At 33.2% G+C, this 20,434-nt stretch overlaps 1 protein-coding gene across 2 annotated transcripts in view; it reads right to left on the bottom strand.

Annotated features, from left to right (window-relative positions):
• Positions 1 to 20,434, bottom strand: part of SLIT2 (slit guidance ligand 2) — a 377,295-nt gene that overhangs the window by 136,458 nt on the left and 220,403 nt on the right. For both annotated transcript variants that reach the window (XM_003927471.4, XM_003927474.4), the window contains exons 6-9: positions 12,223 to 12,294; positions 5,833 to 5,904; positions 3,136 to 3,299; positions 555 to 693 (exon numbers count right to left, since the gene is read on the bottom strand). In XM_003927471.4, coding sequence (XP_003927520.1) covers positions 555 to 693; positions 3,136 to 3,299; positions 5,833 to 5,904; positions 12,223 to 12,294 — 447 coding nt within the window. The remainder of the gene's footprint in view (positions 1 to 554; positions 694 to 3,135; positions 3,300 to 5,832; positions 5,905 to 12,222; positions 12,295 to 20,434) is intronic.

Here is a 20,434-nt window from a genome sequence, read left to right as displayed (position 1 = left end):
TTTAAAATGGAGGTCGACATTGCTTCAAGTGGGCTAAAACATGCACTATATAAAAAATCTTTACATTTGTCTTTATAATATGATCCTTTTAACACTTTGCATTCAACGATCAATTCAAATAAAATAGTGAAACTGCATTTTAAAACACAAGCTCCCAAAAAGGCAGAGAATCACCTAACTGTATTGTTTCTGTGTTGTTTACTAACCCCAGCTTGGTCCCTTTTTATACTCCTACTGCTCCAAACTGAGACATGGACCACCATAGATGTTTAGCCCCAACGGGTGGAACCAGGTCTAAACAATCCTGTTTGTCTTGCTTTTCCTAAAAAGGCATCCCTTTTTAGGAATTCTATCTGTACAAGAAAAAACATGACAGCCACTTTAACATGGTATGTTTTTAAACAACAGAGTAAGAATCAATACACTTCTGAAGGGAACATTTGTCTAAGCCAATTGATCAGATACGCCTTTGATAAACCCAGAATTTCCCAAAGAAAATCAAAGTTTGGTTCACTGGGGAGGTGGAGAGATAAGAAAGAATTTCAGGCACATACATTTCTGTGATGGTCTCTGGAAGATTTGTGGGGATCTCTGTGAGACCTTTCCCACGACAGTCTACGATATTGTTGCTACAGGTACAGGCGGCAGGGCAGTGCAAAACGCTACAAGAAGGAGCCATAAATGACTGGTGACCTAAAAAAGAAATAAACAGCCATTATATATTTCCTCTTGAATATTATGATTGTGAAACATACAGACTTAGCTCAAGTAACAAAGCATTTCACAGAAATAAATCTCTAAATATCTGATCAAAAAAGGGTGCTATATTTCTAAAATGTATTTTAGGAGGCATGCATTTATATATTCAGGTCAATAAAGCAAATGAGAGAAAGTAAACGAGATTTTAAAAACTTGTCATAAAACTGCTAATTTTTAAAACGATTGTGAGAAAAGCTAAATTCAGTTTCAAAATCAGAATTATATTCAAAACTACTCCAATTACAAAAAAACTCCAGCAACGCCAGACTTATTTATATTCATTCCTAATGAGCTTAAATAGGGCTTGGTCCTTATCAAATTCATGTGGATTTATTTACTTTGTAATTTCTTTTCAAAAAGAAAACAAAACAGTAATAATTCCATCAGAAGATAATGTTGCTCAAATTAAATAATCATATGCCAATAAACGTGGAGAAAAATTAGATAATCCAGAATTTGATGTCTGATAGCTTCAAAATTACCAATTTCTCTGAAATTATAATAATTTGTATAAAGTCATTCTTTTATTGCTAATAAAATGATTCTTTTTGGGGCTTCAAGTAATTTAAATTTTAGTATAAGTGGCTCCCTTCTTTTATGTATAAAAGATGTACTTTCATAACTCAATATTTAGAACAATTTTTAAATGAGACATTAATGGTTGAAAGGTGAACAGACTATCAGCATAGTTGTACTAAATAATTATCTGGAAATGCATGGTTTCTGGAAGACTGTGGGGCCTGCCCTCTCCAACCTCTTTCCTGCTGGGAAGAGGCTCTGGTGGTAGTGATGCCAGGAAAGGCTGCAAGCCAGCTGCTAATCCTATCCCTCTAAACAAGCTCTTAAATTACAAAAATACCCTCAGTCTAAAAAAGAAACGTGAACTTGCCTTCTTCCTCATCTAGAAAACAGAAAGGAAAAAGTGAAGAAAGAAAAAAGTGGTTAGTAACGAACTGTTAGTCACTTCATCATTTAATTTTTTTAAAAAGCAAACAGACATATTGAAAACATTCCATGATATTATAGGAAAATTTTGCTTAGGTTATAAAGCCTGAAAAAATATATACAAAAATCTAAAAGATAACCCTGTAATAGCATCAAGTACTAGTAATGTCTTCCTGCCCTGCCTTTAACAATCTTGCATGTTCTTCACATGTACCCCCAAACCTAAAATGCAATAAAAAATAAATAAAATAAATCTATTAACTACTTATGATGCATTATATGTTTCTTAAAATTTTGTTTGTTGTATTTTAAACAGATACTTCTGAAGCTGACACAGAACCAACCATATATATAATAAATAAGATACTATGTATCTGTGTGTGTGTGTGTGTGTGTGTGTGTGTGTGTGTGTGTGTGTGTGTGTAATCAAACCATCTTGGTTAAGATCCTTAGACTAAACAATGTAAACCTCAGCAAGGTTATTCTTTTTCACAGCATTTCAATCTCCAAATATAGAGATAATATTACATTTCTCATATAGTTGTTATGAAGGAGGTGAAGTGAGGTAAATATATGTGAAATAGTTAAGTTGGTGCTTATGCACATTAAAAAACTCAGTAAACATTAGCTATTGATTGATATTTCTATTTCTTATTTTTTATCTTTTGAGATAGAGTTTCTCTCTTGTCACCCATGCTGAAGAGTACCGGTGTGATCTTGGCTCACTGTAACCTTCGTCTCTGGGTTCAAGTGATTCTCCCACTTAGCCTCCCAAGTAGCTGGGATTACAGGCATCCACCACCATGCCCAGCTGAGTTTTGTATTTTTAGTAGAGACGGGGTTTTGCCTTGTTGGCCAGGCTGGTCTGGAACTCCTGACCTCAGGTGATCCACCTGCCTCTGCCTCCTAAAGTACTGGGATTACAGCCGTGAGTCACTGCACCCAGCCTTATGTCTTATTTTCATTTTCAGAGTTTTGTTACTAAAGTTGGTAATTTAATTGTTTTAAGTAAAACTGAACCATTAGTACACATGTATGCATGAAAATTATTTTGTTATTTTGCAATTATGGCTGAATTGCACTTTGAACTTGATAGCAGGGATCCAGTATTACCTAACCACTTTTTTTCAGTTGTTAACATAAAAGTAGCTGTAAGTTATTACTTAACATCATTTAACGATTTTCTATATTTCCCCAGAGTGAAAACTGAAAAGTGTTTTATCATAATTTAGATACAAGTAACCAGTACTTCTCAACCGATATAAGGTCTCAGAACATATTTTCACTGAAAAAGAGGATCTCCATAGAGTGATTAGTGCACAATTGCACATTAGTGAACAACACTGAAACCTTTGGCACATGCAGCCCTCACATTCTGTTACATAACAGCATACGATAATAACAAAAACATCACTCTTCTTTCTCCCTTACCACTGCAGACAAATTCTCGTTTTTGAACCTCAGCTACATTATGGCCTCTCAGGTGGGAGGGGCCCATACACTGAGTGTACAGACCAACCCGGGGTCTTTGGCGAAGCCAGTCCGAAAGCCAGGCCAGGTGGCAGTCACAATACAGGTTGTTTGAATGGAGTCGACTACATGAGAAAAAAGAAGTGTAAAGCATGAAAACAGAAAGTCGTTATTTCATTAATAATAATATACGCCTTTGCTTTTAACAGAGAAGTAGATAAATCTATGCAAATTCCCATATAACTAGTTTTCCTAAAAATTAAACTGATGTACAATCACAGAATCAAGTCTCTCTTCATTTAGTCTGAGCTAAGCAATTTACAGAAGCTTGAATATGTCCATAAAATTATGTTTTAAATGAACATACTTCATTTATGTTAATTTAAAAGAGGAAAGAGAAAAAAATAAGTTCAATGCAAATTGTGCCATGGTTCCAACATCCTGAGAGCCAATGGGGCTGGGGTGGGAGAGTGGGAGACAGGGCGAGGGGCAAGTTAGTAAAAGTTGTAGCTCCCAGTTTGAAATATCAGTAAGTCCTGCCCTTATGAGTCACTATAGAAACCACTTGCTAAACCTTTTCAGCAGGTCACTTTCATTTTTTGCTGAACAAGACAGAATAATAATTTAATATAAAACACTTTTCACATCGTCATTCTGATTTCTTTCTTTTGTTGTTTAATCATAGAAAAGGGATTAGCTCCTTTGGCTACTGGAAACCTATCCTCAAAGGGCAGGAACTGAAATTAAAAGGCACAAATGACTGGGAGTGAAGGAATTAAGTGAGTCGCTCTATGTTGGCAGGATCCACACAAGATCATGGATTGCTTCCAAGTGGCAAATAGCACTTCTCCATTAATAAAATATCAGACAAATGTATCCACTAAATTAGGTAAATGACTTCAAACTGGCTTTTATGTTTTCTCAAACTAAAGAAAAGGACATCCAAAGCTATAAATCAAAGCACCATTCCCAGAACCATCTATGACACAGTAATACCATTTTAGTCCTTTTAAGCTGATGTGTTCAATTCTAACCCAATAACAGTAATGGATATTAAAACATGGAACTCAGTCCAGAAAGATAATTAGACTATAAAAATGAAATTTTTAAGTAGCAATGATACTATAGAATAATGAGCCAACCAAACCAAAGGAATTTAAAGTTAAATGGCTGCTTTACATTCTCCTTGAGCCTGTAGATAAGAAACATTGTTTGCTTCAAAACTAGAAGGCATACCACAGAACACAAGCTACATTTTGGAAAAGATGGGTAACCTCTGGCTCGGTTTGCTTGGAAGTTGAAGTTCTGTCCTTTGGAAGCCATAGAGGCACATTCCATATCCTTGTACTCTTAAAATTTCCATCTAAACCAAGCACATTACAAAAATTCCAATTAGGTGTACACACATTTAAAATGAGAAAAGAATGTAAAAATTGAAAAACCTGATAAGATAAACTCATGGATTTCTATGAGAAAATAAGGGACATTGTCAAAAATTCAGATGAATGTTTTCACAGTTTCATTGTCTTTATTTTTGCAAAGATTGAAAACTTGATCAATTTCTTTTTAAAAAAATACCTGAAGTTAATGAGAAATTATAGTTTTGAGTGAACTGGGCTGTTAATTCAGTCACACTAGTCTCAATCTGATAGCCCCAAGAATACAAAATTTAGCTATGTCTTTATACTTGCAGAAGTCCTTTATTTTGCTAAATAATATTCCAAGAACATTATAATGATGTGGTATTACATACAGTTAGATTTCAGTATGAAAAAATAATATTAAAATTGGTATTGCCTAATTCATTCAAAAGCTGGTAATTCAAATTTTTATTAAAGAAATTAATATTTTTCAGTTATAAGCTATCAGAAAATGAGGAGCATTTTGATAATCTAATCAAAATGTTTTTACCCAACTCAAAAACACTTTTTTACTCAAGAAGTCTAGTGCTTTGGTTTTGTTTCAATCATGTCCTACATATTATATGTAATATTATTTTAGGTCAAGGTTATTCTGAAATTCAGTTCAAGTGAGATTTATCTCTGAAATTCTATAACTTAGAGTCCACCTGGGCTTTAAGTATTTTAAAGCCTACTCTGGACTTTAAGGATGACTTTTTCTTCAAGGGAAAAGAAATAGCTGTAGTCAATACTTTATTAGAACAAAAATATCTTAATGTTCATCTGCAACCCCCAAAGAGATACTTTTAAATATAAATGCTGACACAACCTTAATTATAGAAGCACTAGAGGGTGATGCTATAATTTCACATTATAAGGAATGTTGGAGAACCAGTTTAGCTTTATCAGGTCTGCTTGCAGTACAGTAATAAAATCATAAAGATTTCCCATTTATCATTTCTGACAGCCAATCAAGGAGTCTTCCATTTCTTAATGAAATGTGACCTCCACAATAACTCAAAGTAAAAGTTGTTTTTTTTTTTAACTCTAAAGTTCCCATGATGCATATCAGTTAAATCTTTCCAGTTTCCAGAATAATAGCTCATTTCCATAAATATCATGTCTAGTGTTTTACAAAGTTGAGTTTTCCTTGTTTATCTTGTAAACTAGTGGTCCCGTCCTTTGCTTACTGAACATGCTATTTAAGAGGAATCTTCAGTTGATTAATATGACCTTTACTTATATTGTGACTACTTACAAAGTCCTAAGTTTAGGCATATGGTTGAAACTTGCCACAGAAAGTCTTGTAATGTTGTTATTGTTGAGAGTGCTGCAGAATTAAAAAGAAAAGTTAGAATTTTTAGATACAAAAATTGATTGATCATTTTACATATTAACATAGAGAAAACATTTTGTACTATGCTTATGAAAGACCTGGTAGAGATGGCATAGAGAATGCCCTACTCTATAGACAAGTTGATAAATAATTTTCATAATTTAACATATCACTTACTTTACACTGAGTTTTATTCAACATTTGCTATAAATTTCTGGCTTAATTTATAGCATCTTTACCTTTTTACATTCTACTTTATGTACCTTGTGCATCTATGTCTATGATACTGGTTAAGAAATAAACACGGGATAGTTACAGTTGGAAAATTTGCCCAATTACATTTTCATAGAGAGACATTATATGTAATTAGTGTCCATGAATCAGTGAATGTATTTGAATTAATATTCTCTTACTGAATTCCCATAGCGACAATATGAAATCATTCCTTTCAGGCCTTGGAACAGAGTTCTGATAACTATTATTTATCGTGGACATAAGCCACTGCTGAAACTTGAGTAGAAAGAGCTACATCTATATTTGGTACTTGCATCAGGTGGGGATGAAGTAACATGCTGTAGCACTGTGTTAAAAGATTAATCCATTCTAATGGTTTTTAGTTGCAGTAGCATATATTGGCCTTTGTTTACTGCTGGGTGGCAGCTATCATGGTTTTTTGAGGTAGCAGATCCAGGAATATGTGTGGTGAAGAGAGTTATGGTAAAAATAAATATCATCCTTGCTTGGTCCAAATTCTTCCTACTTTTTCTCCAATGCAACATTGTTAGTTTTATTATTATTCTTCTTCTTCTTCTTACTGATTATTTCTACTACTACCACTACTACCACTACTACTCATTCATTCATCAAATAGTTCTTGAATAGCTATTATTTTATGGTAACATGTAGTAGTATAAAAATAAATCAGGCAAAAATCCTGTCCTAAAATAGCATACAGTCCACCAGGGGAGATGAATTGGACAAATTACAAAAACAATAAGGCTAAGATGTGAGCTTCCTTCACCCTGCAGAAAAATTTGGTTGTGATAAGAAAGTGGTAGAAGTTATCCCAGGGTGTACACGCAAAGCGTGGACATGGAAAGTAATTCTAACACTGGGAGAGACTGAAGGTACACACTGAAGTGATGACTAAAAAAGGCAAGTTCCTTTGAAGTGGGTAGGAGAAAGACAGCATCAGTGGTCCAGGTGGATGAAGCTGATACTGGACAAGCATTTGAATTAGGGGTTGCACGTTCACTTGCCTACAGAGGTTGGGCAGAGAACAGAAATGATAGAAGCAGGCCATGTGCAAAAATATACAATGATAGGCAAGAGAGATGGAAGAAAGTAGACAGCTGGGGAAAGTGAAGAACATGGTAAGCCTGCAAGCACAGTCTCTCTCGTGGCAGCTAACGTCTAGCTCCAATGGACTGTTGACCTGCTGTAAGGGAGGGCTGTTAGACAATCAGATTTTTCTAAGGGAATCTAGAAATAAAAAGTTTTAGATCAATCTTTCTAATGTTGACATGGTGGCAACTAATTAAAATATTTCAAACAGTCTGCAGACCACTTACGTTTGGGCTACACAAAATACATTTTTGAGGCCCATTTAAGCCAGTTGGTGGCTGCAGTTATCAATAGTGGGATCAGAGGTTCAAGGATTGACAAAAACATTTTAGTAAAACAGGGCATGTCAGCTAGAGACTGAGATCTTGCAGAGACTCTCTTTACTACCTTGTTTTGCAAAGCACTGAATTATATAAGAACTAAACTAAGTGATTTGAATTAAGCCATAAAAAATAAATCACTTTATGGGGGACCTACAGAGCACTGAATTTGTTGGTTCAGTTTATCTAAAAGCTTTTAGCATTTTCCTACCTAGAAGTGAAATGAGTTGTCTTTTTCAAACGCCATCAAAATATATCCCGATGGTTGAATGCAAAGGTTAAACTTCTCAATGGGATTTGCTTTCAAATGACCCCTTTTCCCATCTTCAAAATTTGTGCTGACTTAATATGGCTAAAATTTTTATCATATATAGCATTCTGAAATATGACTTTGGGAATAAATTGTTTTAAGTACTTCAAACAGAGCAAACGTGCATTAATTTTGAAGTATAGTTGCTTATATCTCCATGCAAAATAAAAGTTCCATTGAATGCCCAAGACTTCAGTTATCAACTGGAAGTCCTTTCTCAAACTATTGGTTCACATGATGCAACTGAAGGAATACATTATCTTAGTATTTTATTCAGTACTGAACTGGAAAGAAGTATTGATACTGATACCCAATGAAAAAAAAATATGTGGAACCAACAAAATTATTATTATTATTTTCTTTTTGATATGGAGTCTTGCTCTGTCACCAGGCTGGAGTGCAGTAATATCATCCGGGCTCACTGCAACCTCTACCTCCCAGGTTGAAGCAAATTCTCCTTCTGCAGCCTCCCCAGTAGCTGGGACTACAGTCACCTGTTACCACCACCAGCTTATTTTTGCATTTTTAGTAGATACAGGGTTTCACCATGTTGGCCAAGCTTGTCTCGATCTCTTTTTTTTTTTTTTTTTTTTAATATTTATTTATTTTATTTTTTTTTATTGCATTTTAGGTTTTGGGGTACATGTGATGAACATGGAAGATTGTTGCATAGGTACACACATGGCAGTGTGCTTTGCTGCCTTCCGTCCCCTCACCTGTATCTGTCATTTCTCCCCATGCTATCTCTTCCCACCTCCCCACCCCCCCGCCCCTCCCCCATTTCCCCCCAACGGACCCCAGTGTGTAGTGCTCCCCTCCCTGTGTACATGTGTTCTCATTGTTCAACACCCGCCTATGAGCGAGAATATACGGTGTTTGATTTTCTGCTCTTGTGTCAGTTTGCTGAGAATGATGGTTTCCAGGTTCATCCATGTCCCTACAAAGGACGTGAACTCATCGTTTTTTATGGCTGCATAATATTCCATGGTGTATATGTCTCGATCTCTTGACTTTGTGATCCACCTGCCTTGGCCTCCAAAAGTGCTGGGATTACAGGTATGAGGTACCACACCCAGTCTATATTTAAAATTAATAATAAATATATGTGTTAAGTATGATTACTTGTATATGTTATGGTTATGGTCAACATCTATTCTGAAATAATGGAAACTTCTATATTGTACTTATTCACTTGTGAACATTTTATCCCATGTCTAAGTCTATTTCTGTACTCATCTTCAAGATTTTCTTTGTAATAAGTAAATATTTTAATACAAAAGACATCTTGATGTATAAATACTAGCCTGTATAATCTGGAGCACCTCTCACACTTATATCTTTACTTAAACATCTTATTCCCTTGCTACCATGAATATCGCTTGGCAGAGAGTTTGGTATTTAGTGGATATGAATCACTGTGATTCAATGAAATTAAATTATGCCCATTCTATGAAAAAGAAAAACAAACATGTAAAAGCAGCACTTCAAGGAATATATTTTTATTTTTGAGTCCAGTGTCCAAAGAAAGGGAAAATATTGATCTAGATTTATTTTTCAATGTTACTTTGAGATGGTATCTAAATATTAAGACAATAAGCAGTTACTTCTATATCCTACAAATCAGAATCTGACAATAAACTGGTTCTCCATGAAAATAGAAGTGTTCAACTGCTTCCTTGCTTTCATCTACCTTGGCTTTTCACTTGACTTCTTGGACTCTAGTCATTCTTTGTATGCTTATATATATCCTCGTTTAATACACTTTCATCAATGATCCAGGGTGATTACCTCATTTTCTCCCATCTAGCTTCAGGATAATCATACATTCACAAATGTCTTATGGAATTTTTTTTTTTTTTAAATCTAAAACACTGGGAATCTGAGATTTAAGATGATGTGTAAGTTAATGTTCCTTCATTATTTCCACATAAGACAGTTCATCCTAAAGAGTCATGAATGGTAAAAATAAGCAAAACCATGACAGTCATATTTCTAGAAGCCTTTTAAGTGAAAAATCTCTTAAGCAAGCTACTGATCAAATGTTTATAATAGGTAAACTTTTGTTGGATTTCACAAGTGATTTGGGCTTAATAAATTCTTACCTTTTCATTGCCTTGTACAATTTTGCCTTAAGTTATTTATCAACTGATTTTTCTAGAGGTTGTTTTAAATATGAGGATTGAAATAAACAGCATTTAAAATAATGTCTGCTCAACTTCCTAAAGTTTTAATATAAAATATTTCAATATTTTTAGAAGAAATTTACATTGTCTTCTATCATATGCTAGTTTTAATTATTTCTTCAGCAGCCAAACTCTGACCAATATATACTTCTTTAAAATGTATATATTAGGGTCCTTAAAAAAGTTTCCAAGATTTTGGATTTCTATTTTAATTCCATGAACCATAAAATGTCACCATTTGGTGTATTTCTCATTCTAAAGTCACTTTTTAGATATTTTGGTTAATCATGACGATCAAAATGTATGAGATGCTTGTGTCTTCATAAATGTACTGCTTCTAAAGACAACAATATTAATTTATAGCAAATAAGCAAATGTCATTACTATATTTGTGGGTAAAAGGTTTCAGTGCCTAAGCATAGTGTTTGCTCCACCCTATAAAATATACACAGTAGGTATTCAATACATTTATGTGTATATATACGTATATCAAATAAATACACTAAATAACTACATATTTTAAAGAATTTAAGTTTTTTGAAAACTTAATAACAAGGTACTTTGTGGGATTTAATTCATCCAAGATAGTCAGCAAACTGCATAAAATGGTTGGCATCACTCATATTTCTAGTTTTGAACGTTGGTTTAATAATACATTTTAGGCTTGATCAGCTCTGTTTGATTAAATAACTCTTGTGGTAGTCTATTTAATGAATTTTAGTGATACTAACTATGGTTTTGCCATGAGGCCACTACTTTAACCACTACTATAAAATCATTCCAGTTATTCTGACTCTGAAAATAACTAGAATCAGTTGGTTTCCCATCAGTGAGTTGTGTATATTAAAAATGGTTCTGGTATACAATTTAAATAGTGATCTTAAAGCTAAAATGTGTATGATAAGCACTTTGAATATTTTTCTCATAGAAATTTAGACCATTATCAATAGAAACAAAGGTGGCCTCTCCTGTAGTTAGAGATCAGTCTGTATTTTTATATTTCACATTTTATCTGACTCAATATATTCACACAAAAATGCCTTTTAAAATAATTAATAACTCAGTACATTACATAGCTAAAAATTCTATTAATTTTCTTGCAATTAAACGAAACCTTATAAAAATTCTGCTAAAATAAGCCATTCTGGCTGAAAAATTAATTTTTTTAAGAATTGCATTCCATTCCCAAAACTAGATTTACAAAGTAATGAATACTTTTTTGTGTGTGAGGAAGACGATTTTATGATTTCTCGATAACTTTTAAGAAATTGACTAAAAATTCAAAACACCCTCACATTTAATTCAATTTTAGATTGCTGACTAAATTTTGTCAAGGATGAAAATTTGTGGAGGAATTATAAGTGTATTTAAAAAGCTACAAATGTGAATTTTGGCTGAAAAAGATTCCAAAAGTGTATAGGCGGCATACAATGCTTTAGTAACTATAATTTTCAATGAAATTCGTAATTTCATTAAAATTACTTTGCTAAGTCAATGATCAATAGAGATTACTTAGTTACCTCTAAACAATTTGTTAGTCATGTCTACACAGCAAAGAAAGAGGGCAGTTGCCAATTATAATTCAAGTCTGCATGTTGTACATTACAAAGTAAGCAGTGAAGACTTGAAAATGGATGTAATGGGTGGTTTATTAACCTTAGGAAGCAGATTTCAAAGTATTCTTACAAAAATAATGTTAAATCACCCAGTTAAAAATTGTATTTCTTAATGAAAAACTGTTTCCATTGCCTAACAACGAAAAATAACTCCAAGATATCAGTTACTCAGGTTTGTTTTTTGATGTTGTTTTTCCTGTAAAGTTGACTTTATCTTAATATTTAGCAATGACAAATTCTGTGAATCCTACAAAAATATTTTATTATAAGAAGAACATTTGAGTGACGTTAGAAAATTTTATCTAAACATACAGATATGGTACGCGAGGTTTTGCACAAATGCATTTTAATTCTTCTCTGTGTTCACCATCAGTTATTTAAGGTATCCATTGAGAGACTAGGCTTGATCAGCTCTGTTTGATTAAATAACTCTTGTGGTAGTCTAAAAAACGTTTTAAGCTAGGAGATAAGCTTTCCACATTAGTCCTATCCAGACACAAAGCCCCTATTAAAAGAGTAAGAGAAATAGCAGGACTTACAGCACTTCCAGGTCCCGGAGAGCCCTGAACGCCCCATCTTCAATACAGCTGATCTGGTTGTAATCCAGTTGTCTGTTAAAAAGATTAGAAAAGTATATGTAGAAGGGATGGACAGTAGTCGGGGTAGGTGATGGGAAGTTTCCTGAAGGGTCTATGATATACTGGACACACTCACTGAAGTGCTCTCACAAACACACTCATCTGCTTACGAATGTCATAAGCCATTCTAGCCTCTATGCCGCCACTGAAATCTCTTTTTGTTCTGAACTGTCTGTGCAAATAGCAGCCCTTGGAAAGCTCCAGTAAATAATAACTGCACCTTATATTAAATGCCATAGGAATGCAATTTCATTACATCAAGAAAAGCTATCCATTAAGAGCTTTCAGCGTCATCTTGCTGAAACAATTTCATTAAGGTAAAGGACTGTAAATCACTTAATGTCACATGCACCCCCTCAGTGACCTAACAGAATCCATTTATCAGAGAAGCCCAGCTGCATGTTAATTTCACTATCCTTGGCATGAAAGAGCAAGACGACTTTTAGGTTTTTTTTTCTTTTAAAAGCAGTTTTCCTTCAAGAACTCCAAATTGAGAAAGGGAACTGATATCCCACACAGCTTGCTCTTATTCCCAACCAGAAATACACTTTAGAAAGCTAGAAATTTTTCTATATTGTGTCACTATTATAATAATTCACATTCTTTATCATTATATATAAATCCTCTGCATTGTAAATATAGCATATTTTTGAGTTAAAGAACTTCCAGAATTATATTGCTCTCCAGAAAATAAGTTTTAAGTATAAAAAAGAAAGTAATAACAATTTTGCTTTTTTTAAAAAATGCTAATTTTAGTTAAAACGATTAAGAAACATATACTATAGGCACATCATTAAAACACTACATGTATCTATAGTAAAAAGCCCAAAACTGTATCAGCTAATTCTAAATAATACATACTTAAAATAAATACATCTTCTTCAATATCTTAAGCAGTTATTTGTTAAAATTCATAGTATAAACAAAGAATGCTCCAAACTTGGTTATGTCTGCTTTGCCTGCTGCTTGCTCTGGAATTAAAATTTCCTTATTCATATTGAGCCTTCTACTTGGTTGAAGTTAATGGTGAAGTACTACATTGTATCTGCACTACACTCTTTTTTTTCCAAACAAGCAGTTGTTGTTTAAATATAGTAGCTTGAATCTTAAAGATGTTGTTATTTCAGTAAAAAAGAAAAAAAAATCATTTTACTGTTTCACTTGAGATAGAAACAAAATATTTCATGAAAGAGTCTAGTGAGTTTTCAGCTCTTTGAGCACTGGGTGAGAGAATGTGGATGAACTCAGGAGTAAGATTATGATCATAATACAAATGTATCCTGTCCTTGCTTCAAGTTCAGCATTCACTGAAAGGGCTAATTTATATTTGAGGTCTGTTCTTAAGGAACTGTTTGAAAATTTCTATAAAATAGCTGTTTCTCCCACAAGACTACTGAATAAAGGTGCAAAGATTTAATATAGTGACTTTCACGTTCCTTACTTTAGAAATTATGTATATAGACAATGTCTCATGAAATATACATCTCACTTTTAAGAAGGTCTCTAGGGGCACAATCATACAAGAGGCTACCCCGACATCATGCAAATGGTACAACTTAGGGCATGCTATATTAACAAAGGTGCACCCCAAAGAAGATACAAATTTACTGCTTTTATAAACCAAAGTTGTCCCCAAATCATAGCTAACATCCATGCTACTATAATGGCCTAAAGCATTTCTACTTATTAAGAGGTAATGCAGAAGTATAATTTTATTTCTAAGAAGACATTTAAAGTCTCATGATGTAATACGGATGCTGCGGTTCCAAGAAAAACACTTACATTCTTGAGCACTTTTGATTTTTACAGATTAAATTCATTTAACAATTAAGTTAATAGCCTTTTTATTTTAAAGTGCTATATATATATATATATATCTACACTACTATTCTCTAACCTCTTGAACAATTTATCAAAGCCATCTAAATTAGTACAATGGCATGAAGTGTTACCCTTGACACACTACAAAAGAGAAATTGTTTCCAGACAAATTGGCAAAATCTTTTAATACTATCAAATTTGCCTAATGCAGTCTCCAGGTTAATATGTAAAAGGGTTAGCTGTATGTTTGCCCATATCTTATTATCCTTAGCTGTCAATGTATAAATCAATGCTGACACAGCTTCTTTTAAATCATGCATACAATACACAAAGGGGAATCTCCAGCATGCCAGAAAGCATGCAAGCAAACCTTGTCCTACAAGAAATGGCAAGCAGACTACTTCCCTTACAGGAGCAGAAGTTGAGATGCTGCTGGAAACTTTGGTAATTTCATCGTTCTTTAATACTGCTCATGGTTACATGCTTCTTCATATTCTTAACAATCTAAGCCCCTAGTCATGCTAGAACATTAAGAATATTTGGTTTCCATAGGATTAAAGTTTTCCTTAAAAATTTTCTCAGTACTGTTTTGAGTCCACGTATTTCCTGAACATGAAGGTATCTCATGAAGTTACTCATAGGAAAGGAAAATCTAAGTTAAACAAGTGAATAATTCCTCCATTAATTTGTCACTTTTGTGATCTTCAAGGGAAGGTTTACATAAAGTGTTGTGCTTCTATGACTGCACACGAGAAATTTTCTCCCAACAGACATCCATTTGTCTGAATATGGTTCAAGATAAACAGTGTCAAAACTATGCAACAATGTAATTTATTTTAGGGTTTCTGGACTATTTAGCTGCACTCTTTTTCTTTCATCCTGCTCACTCCCTTCTCCACTACCTTTCAAGCCCTGGGTACTTCTGCCTTCTGTAAACAGGAAAGGATCTGTTCTCTGCCATACCTTTAGTGACAGGCTGCCCTGCTTTAGATGTGATTTCCAATTGTACCATGAAATTATTCTAAACTAAGAAAATAGTAAGAGGAGACTTTTTCACTTCTCAAAAAAAAATTATGCTCCAACTATTCACTAAGACATAGTGTAAATTTGTTGATCATTAAAAAGATTTGGATATTAAAGGCAGAAGTATCATAAGTGGTTTATTTAAGAACTTTGGCTGACCTAACTTAGCACATACTTTTGTGTTTTCTTCACCATTATTTCCTGACTCTAATCTTCTCTTTGCTTTCTATTTAAATTCCAAATTGCCTCTGTATGTGATCCTTTGCTGTCCAAAATGAGTAAATTTGTGTTTTGAAAAACTGCTTTAATCTCATGGAAGTAATGGGGTTAAAAAGAATAATATTCATGATCTTGTCCAGGCCTGGTGGCTCATGCCTGTAATCCCAACACTTTGGGAGGCTGGGGCAGGTGGATCACTTGAGGTCAGGAGTTTGATACCAGCCTGGCCAACATGATGAAAACTTGTCTCTACTAAAAATACAAAAAAATTAGCTGGGCATGGTGACACATGCCTGCAGTCCCAGCTACTCAGGAATCAATATATTCATATATACCACCCTATGCTTCACACACAAAAAGTTCTAAAACTCATCTGATTTTCTTTAACACTGAAAGTAATTTATCATAGTTTCAGATTTAGCAACACAATGTTGCTAAATATAAGTTTTAAACATAGGTGTACTAAATGACAAAAAAGTTAAACATTTGCCTACTTGGCATCCTGAAATGAAGAGATGTTATTCCATCATTTAGATTTTCTTAAGGGATTTCTTGTTTTATTCTTTTAAAATATGGATATCATACCGTGTTTGAATTACATATACAATACTTACATTAATAATACATATATAACTGCAATAATTTCTATTGGTGTGTTCCTACTCAGCAAATTCACATTTTACTGCAGCCATCCAACTTATAAGTTTGCATTACTAATAAGTTTTTTTGGGAAGAATTAGAAGACACATAAAATGTTCTTAACTCTAACAAATACCGAACACGACAATCTTTAATAATTTCTAAGCCATTCAGGATCTCGCAATGTCTCAATAAAATTATTATAACTGTGCACCAATTTTGTATTGTTTTGTTTCATTAAAGGTGCTAGAAATAGTTTACTTCATGTTTGTATTATTATTATAAGATAGAAAACTCCAAAAATTTACTTGACTTAAGACACATCAAAATGACTAAAATTAGTGAAGGAATATCAATTTTTGACTATTGTAAAGAAACCTAATAAAACATATAAATCACATGGGAGAAAAAGAATAAAAAGCTGTAGATATATGAGCATGTTCTCTTCTACTTCTTCTCATATGTGTATAAACTTCAAGTTAATACAAATGTCTGTATATACCAATATTTATGCCAATCGTGGCTTTTAAAGAGTAGCCACAAATGTAAATTATAACATAGAGTATAAGAATTATAAAAACTGATCCATATAAATGAAGATCCTCAACCTAAGTTTCAGCAACTATATTCTTTACCTCTGCATAAAAGCACATCAGTATTAACCTGAAAACTGGCAAAGAAAACAATTAAGGTAAGGACCATTCTGAGGGCCCAAAGTAATTTACATTATGTGAGAATGTAATCCTTTTACAATCTTTCAGGCAACAATTTGTTTTTCTCATAGGAATAAAGAATCTCAGTTTTCATAGGAATTGCCTATGATATAAAGTTGTATAAGTTTGTCAATTTGGAAGGAAGAAGCAAAAGATAGCAGTAGTAGAGATGTGGAAGAAACCTGTTTTAACATAAATTGAGGGAAGGATAACTAAATTGACAGCAAGTCTTGTTAATTGTAAGTAAACCAATCAAAAGTGGTAGAAACTGAAAATGATAATAATAATTGCTAATGTTTAATGAATTCATAGCATATGGTGAGGTCTGTAGATGCCTCATCTCATTATTTCTCATGATAACTTGGGAAAGAGAAATTAGCATCATTCAGATTTTAAAGATGAGAAAATGAGACTCACAGAAGTTCAGTAATTTATATATGGTAGGTAGCAAATAGTCTGTGAGGTTTTCATTGGAATGTAGATATGTGTATTGCCATAACTACCACTCAATACATAGCGGCCCAGGAAACAGACTCAGGAGCTTTTTGTTCTCCAAATGGGGGTTTCAGCTAAATCAGTGATAACTGTGGAAGAGACCAGTAGATAAAAAGTACTATAGAATGTCGGAAAAGGCAGAGATTACTCTAAGCTGATATAGTCATGAAAGAAAGGGGAAAAATAACCTCAGAGCCTTAAAAAATGGATAGAATCTAATTAGACAGAAAATAAAGTGAGTATTTCCTATGGAGGAAATAGTTGTGAGCAGAGGCACTACAACGTTCACAGTGAATATATGCAGTAAAGAGACCATTCTGGCTTGAGCAAAGAGCCTGTGTACAGATTGAAGGGAAGCAGGGGCCAGGAGCCTGGGTCAGTGTCAGAATGTTAGGACTAGTCAGAATGCCTAAAGAGACTGGATGTTATAGCAATTAATAATCATCTCTGCTCTTTCAGGAAAGAGTCCATAATTCCTATAGATACTGTAGAACTAGGCAACATTAGGCCTAGTTCTAGAGTCCCTGTATCTAGGATACTATAGATACTAAATTATCGGCCATGTTCTGCTCTATTCCCAGGGCTTTTCCATACTTTAAAACAACTTTTTAAATAAACTGAATACTTTTAAACCATGTAGTAATGGAATAATACATAATGCTTTATGAAAAAAATCTGGCAACTTTGTTAAAATTATCTAACGAGATAACAAACTAGAGGTCAAAATTCAATCAGCAGGCTATTTTAAGAGTTCAGAGGTCACAAAGTGTGCTGTTCAGTGTAAAAAATGCAAAAAACCAGAGGTCCATTCTGTCTCATAAGACGATATAGCAGCCATGGTACGCTTATGCCAATTCACATTTTGTTTAAGTATGTGAATTGGATTCCCAGTTACCAAATCAGAGTGTTTTGTGTTTTGTTTGTTTTATTCTAGAAAGCATTTATGAAGAAATATTGTTAGATTACATTTTTACATGACAAAATGCATTATTGAAGAAAAACTGCTGAAAGCACTCTGAAGACCAAAGCAAAATGCAAAAATGGAGAGATTATTGGTAGCAAACCTTATCATAGTTGTTGGGGATTATCACATTTCATTGTGCTTTCAAGAGGGAGTGAAATCAGGCAAAACACAGAACCATGGACAGTTCCCATAGTACTGATGGGGACATCTGCTGAGTTACTAACTTTTTATATATATGAGTGCCTCAGACAACCGCTTTTTACTTAGATAGATAGTAAATGAAGGTAAGTTTCATTTCAGAAAGGCACATTTCAGAATGGCAATAAAATACCTTATCTTCATTTACTAGCTATGTAAAAAGTCCTCCTTATGGAGGTTTGTTCCGAAGGTTCTATACCACACTAAAGACCTGTGGAATTTAATTGAGTAAGGACAGCAAGCTCTATGAATGAGAAACCAACCTATCCTTTACAGTATCTTCAGCTTCAGGTTTACTGAAAATACTTTAGGAAGAAGCTGGGGGCACGGGCATCTACAGTTTCAATCTGATACCAATGGATTTTAAATAAAATCCAATGAACTAAACAACAACAACAACAACAACAACAACAACAACAACAACAACCCTAGCAGATTAAAGAAGACATTTTGCAATCATGACTTAACTTATATAACAAACCTAAATGAGGTCTTGCATTTGCCACTCTTTTCTCTGTTTGTTACATATTGATTCTATATCAAGTGAGCAACCCTTTCTCTCTTATCATTAGGAATTATATAGATGACAGTGAAAACTAGAAAATATATATTTAAAATGAGAGAAATGTAAAAATATGATGAAATATGTAAGCATCTCTGTGTATCTGGGATGGAACTGTGAGTTTTCCTTCTATGGGTTATAATGGATCCATAGATACAAAACTTGAAAATGACAGAGTTCCAGCAGGAAAACAAAATTTCTAACTAATCTAAATAGCTCTGTAACAACACATAGATTAACCCTCTCTATTCTGTTTGCCAAATCTTTTTATGCTAATAAATAATGTATTCCAAATTTGGTGACTTCTTTCCTAAAATGTCATAGGAATATATATATATATATTTATTTTCCAAATGATATCTTGGCTTACCTAAAGAGAATCATGATGAATCATCTTGTGAGTTAAAACTTTGTCTAAAAAGTAATGCACGTACAAAATAAATAAATAAATAAATAAATAAATAAATAAACATAAAACTTTCCCCAACATATTGTTTTCCAAAAAGCATTTTGTTCCTGGAAAAAGATTATAAGACTAATATGTGATTAATGGAATTGAGATGATGCAAGCAAATTGGAAAGAGATATATTTATTTATAAACAAACAATAATAAATTTTGATTGGAATAGAGAATGCACTTTGTGGTTGTATTGCAAAATTAAAGAAGCAAAATAGGTGGGGTTTATTTCACACAGTACATTTAAAATAATTTCTGAATTTAATTAATTTGAGTAATCATATTGAACTCACTAAAGAAACTAATGGTGATGTAAGTTAGATTTTCTTTTGTAATACAACTAAAAACTAGTGATCTATGTAATTTTAAAGTTTATATATTTGTAATTTTTTCTTTAATCAGCATAACTATAACTAAGAATATTTTATCTTAAAAACAAAGACTTTTGAAATATTCTGGTACTTACTAAGTACTATTACTTCGAGAATAAGCTCACAATTCTTGGCAGTAAAGTGAGATTTAATTTAATATTTTTCTAAGTTATCAATTAAATGGAAATGCCTAATAGATATTTGAAAACAAATCAGTGGCACAATGTAACATGACCCTGTTCAAGATTTGTTTAGAAGGCAGGTGAGGCTTTATTGTACCAGTGTTAAAGCATTTCAATATATATACACATTTCTAAAGAAAATTTTCATTAACATTGGTTAAAGCATCTGTTGATAATGATATGCTATTGATACTTTAGTTCATATTTGGTTTGGAAGTTTAAAAACACAAATGTAAATCCTATGGAAATGTGACACTAGTGACTACAATAAACACTATAATTTAGTTGATATTTTCATATAATCTTATTATTCTCATAGCACATCTCACTGTCTAAAATGTCAAGGGAAAAAGTAGTTTAAATTGTGACTGGGAAAAATAAGGTAGCAAAATAAAATGCACAAAATTTTAATCTAGTTAAGAAATGAATAGAGAGAAGCAAAAAAGTTATGAGAAGTCCTCACTGGAG

This window comes from Saimiri boliviensis, chromosome 3, assembly GCF_048565385.1.
Source record: "Saimiri boliviensis isolate mSaiBol1 chromosome 3, mSaiBol1.pri, whole genome shotgun sequence".
Taxonomy (NCBI): domain Eukaryota; kingdom Metazoa; phylum Chordata; class Mammalia; order Primates; family Cebidae; genus Saimiri; species Saimiri boliviensis.
Note: the sequence above shows the minus strand (reverse complement) of the source record. Positions and strands in the feature narration are given on the sequence as shown.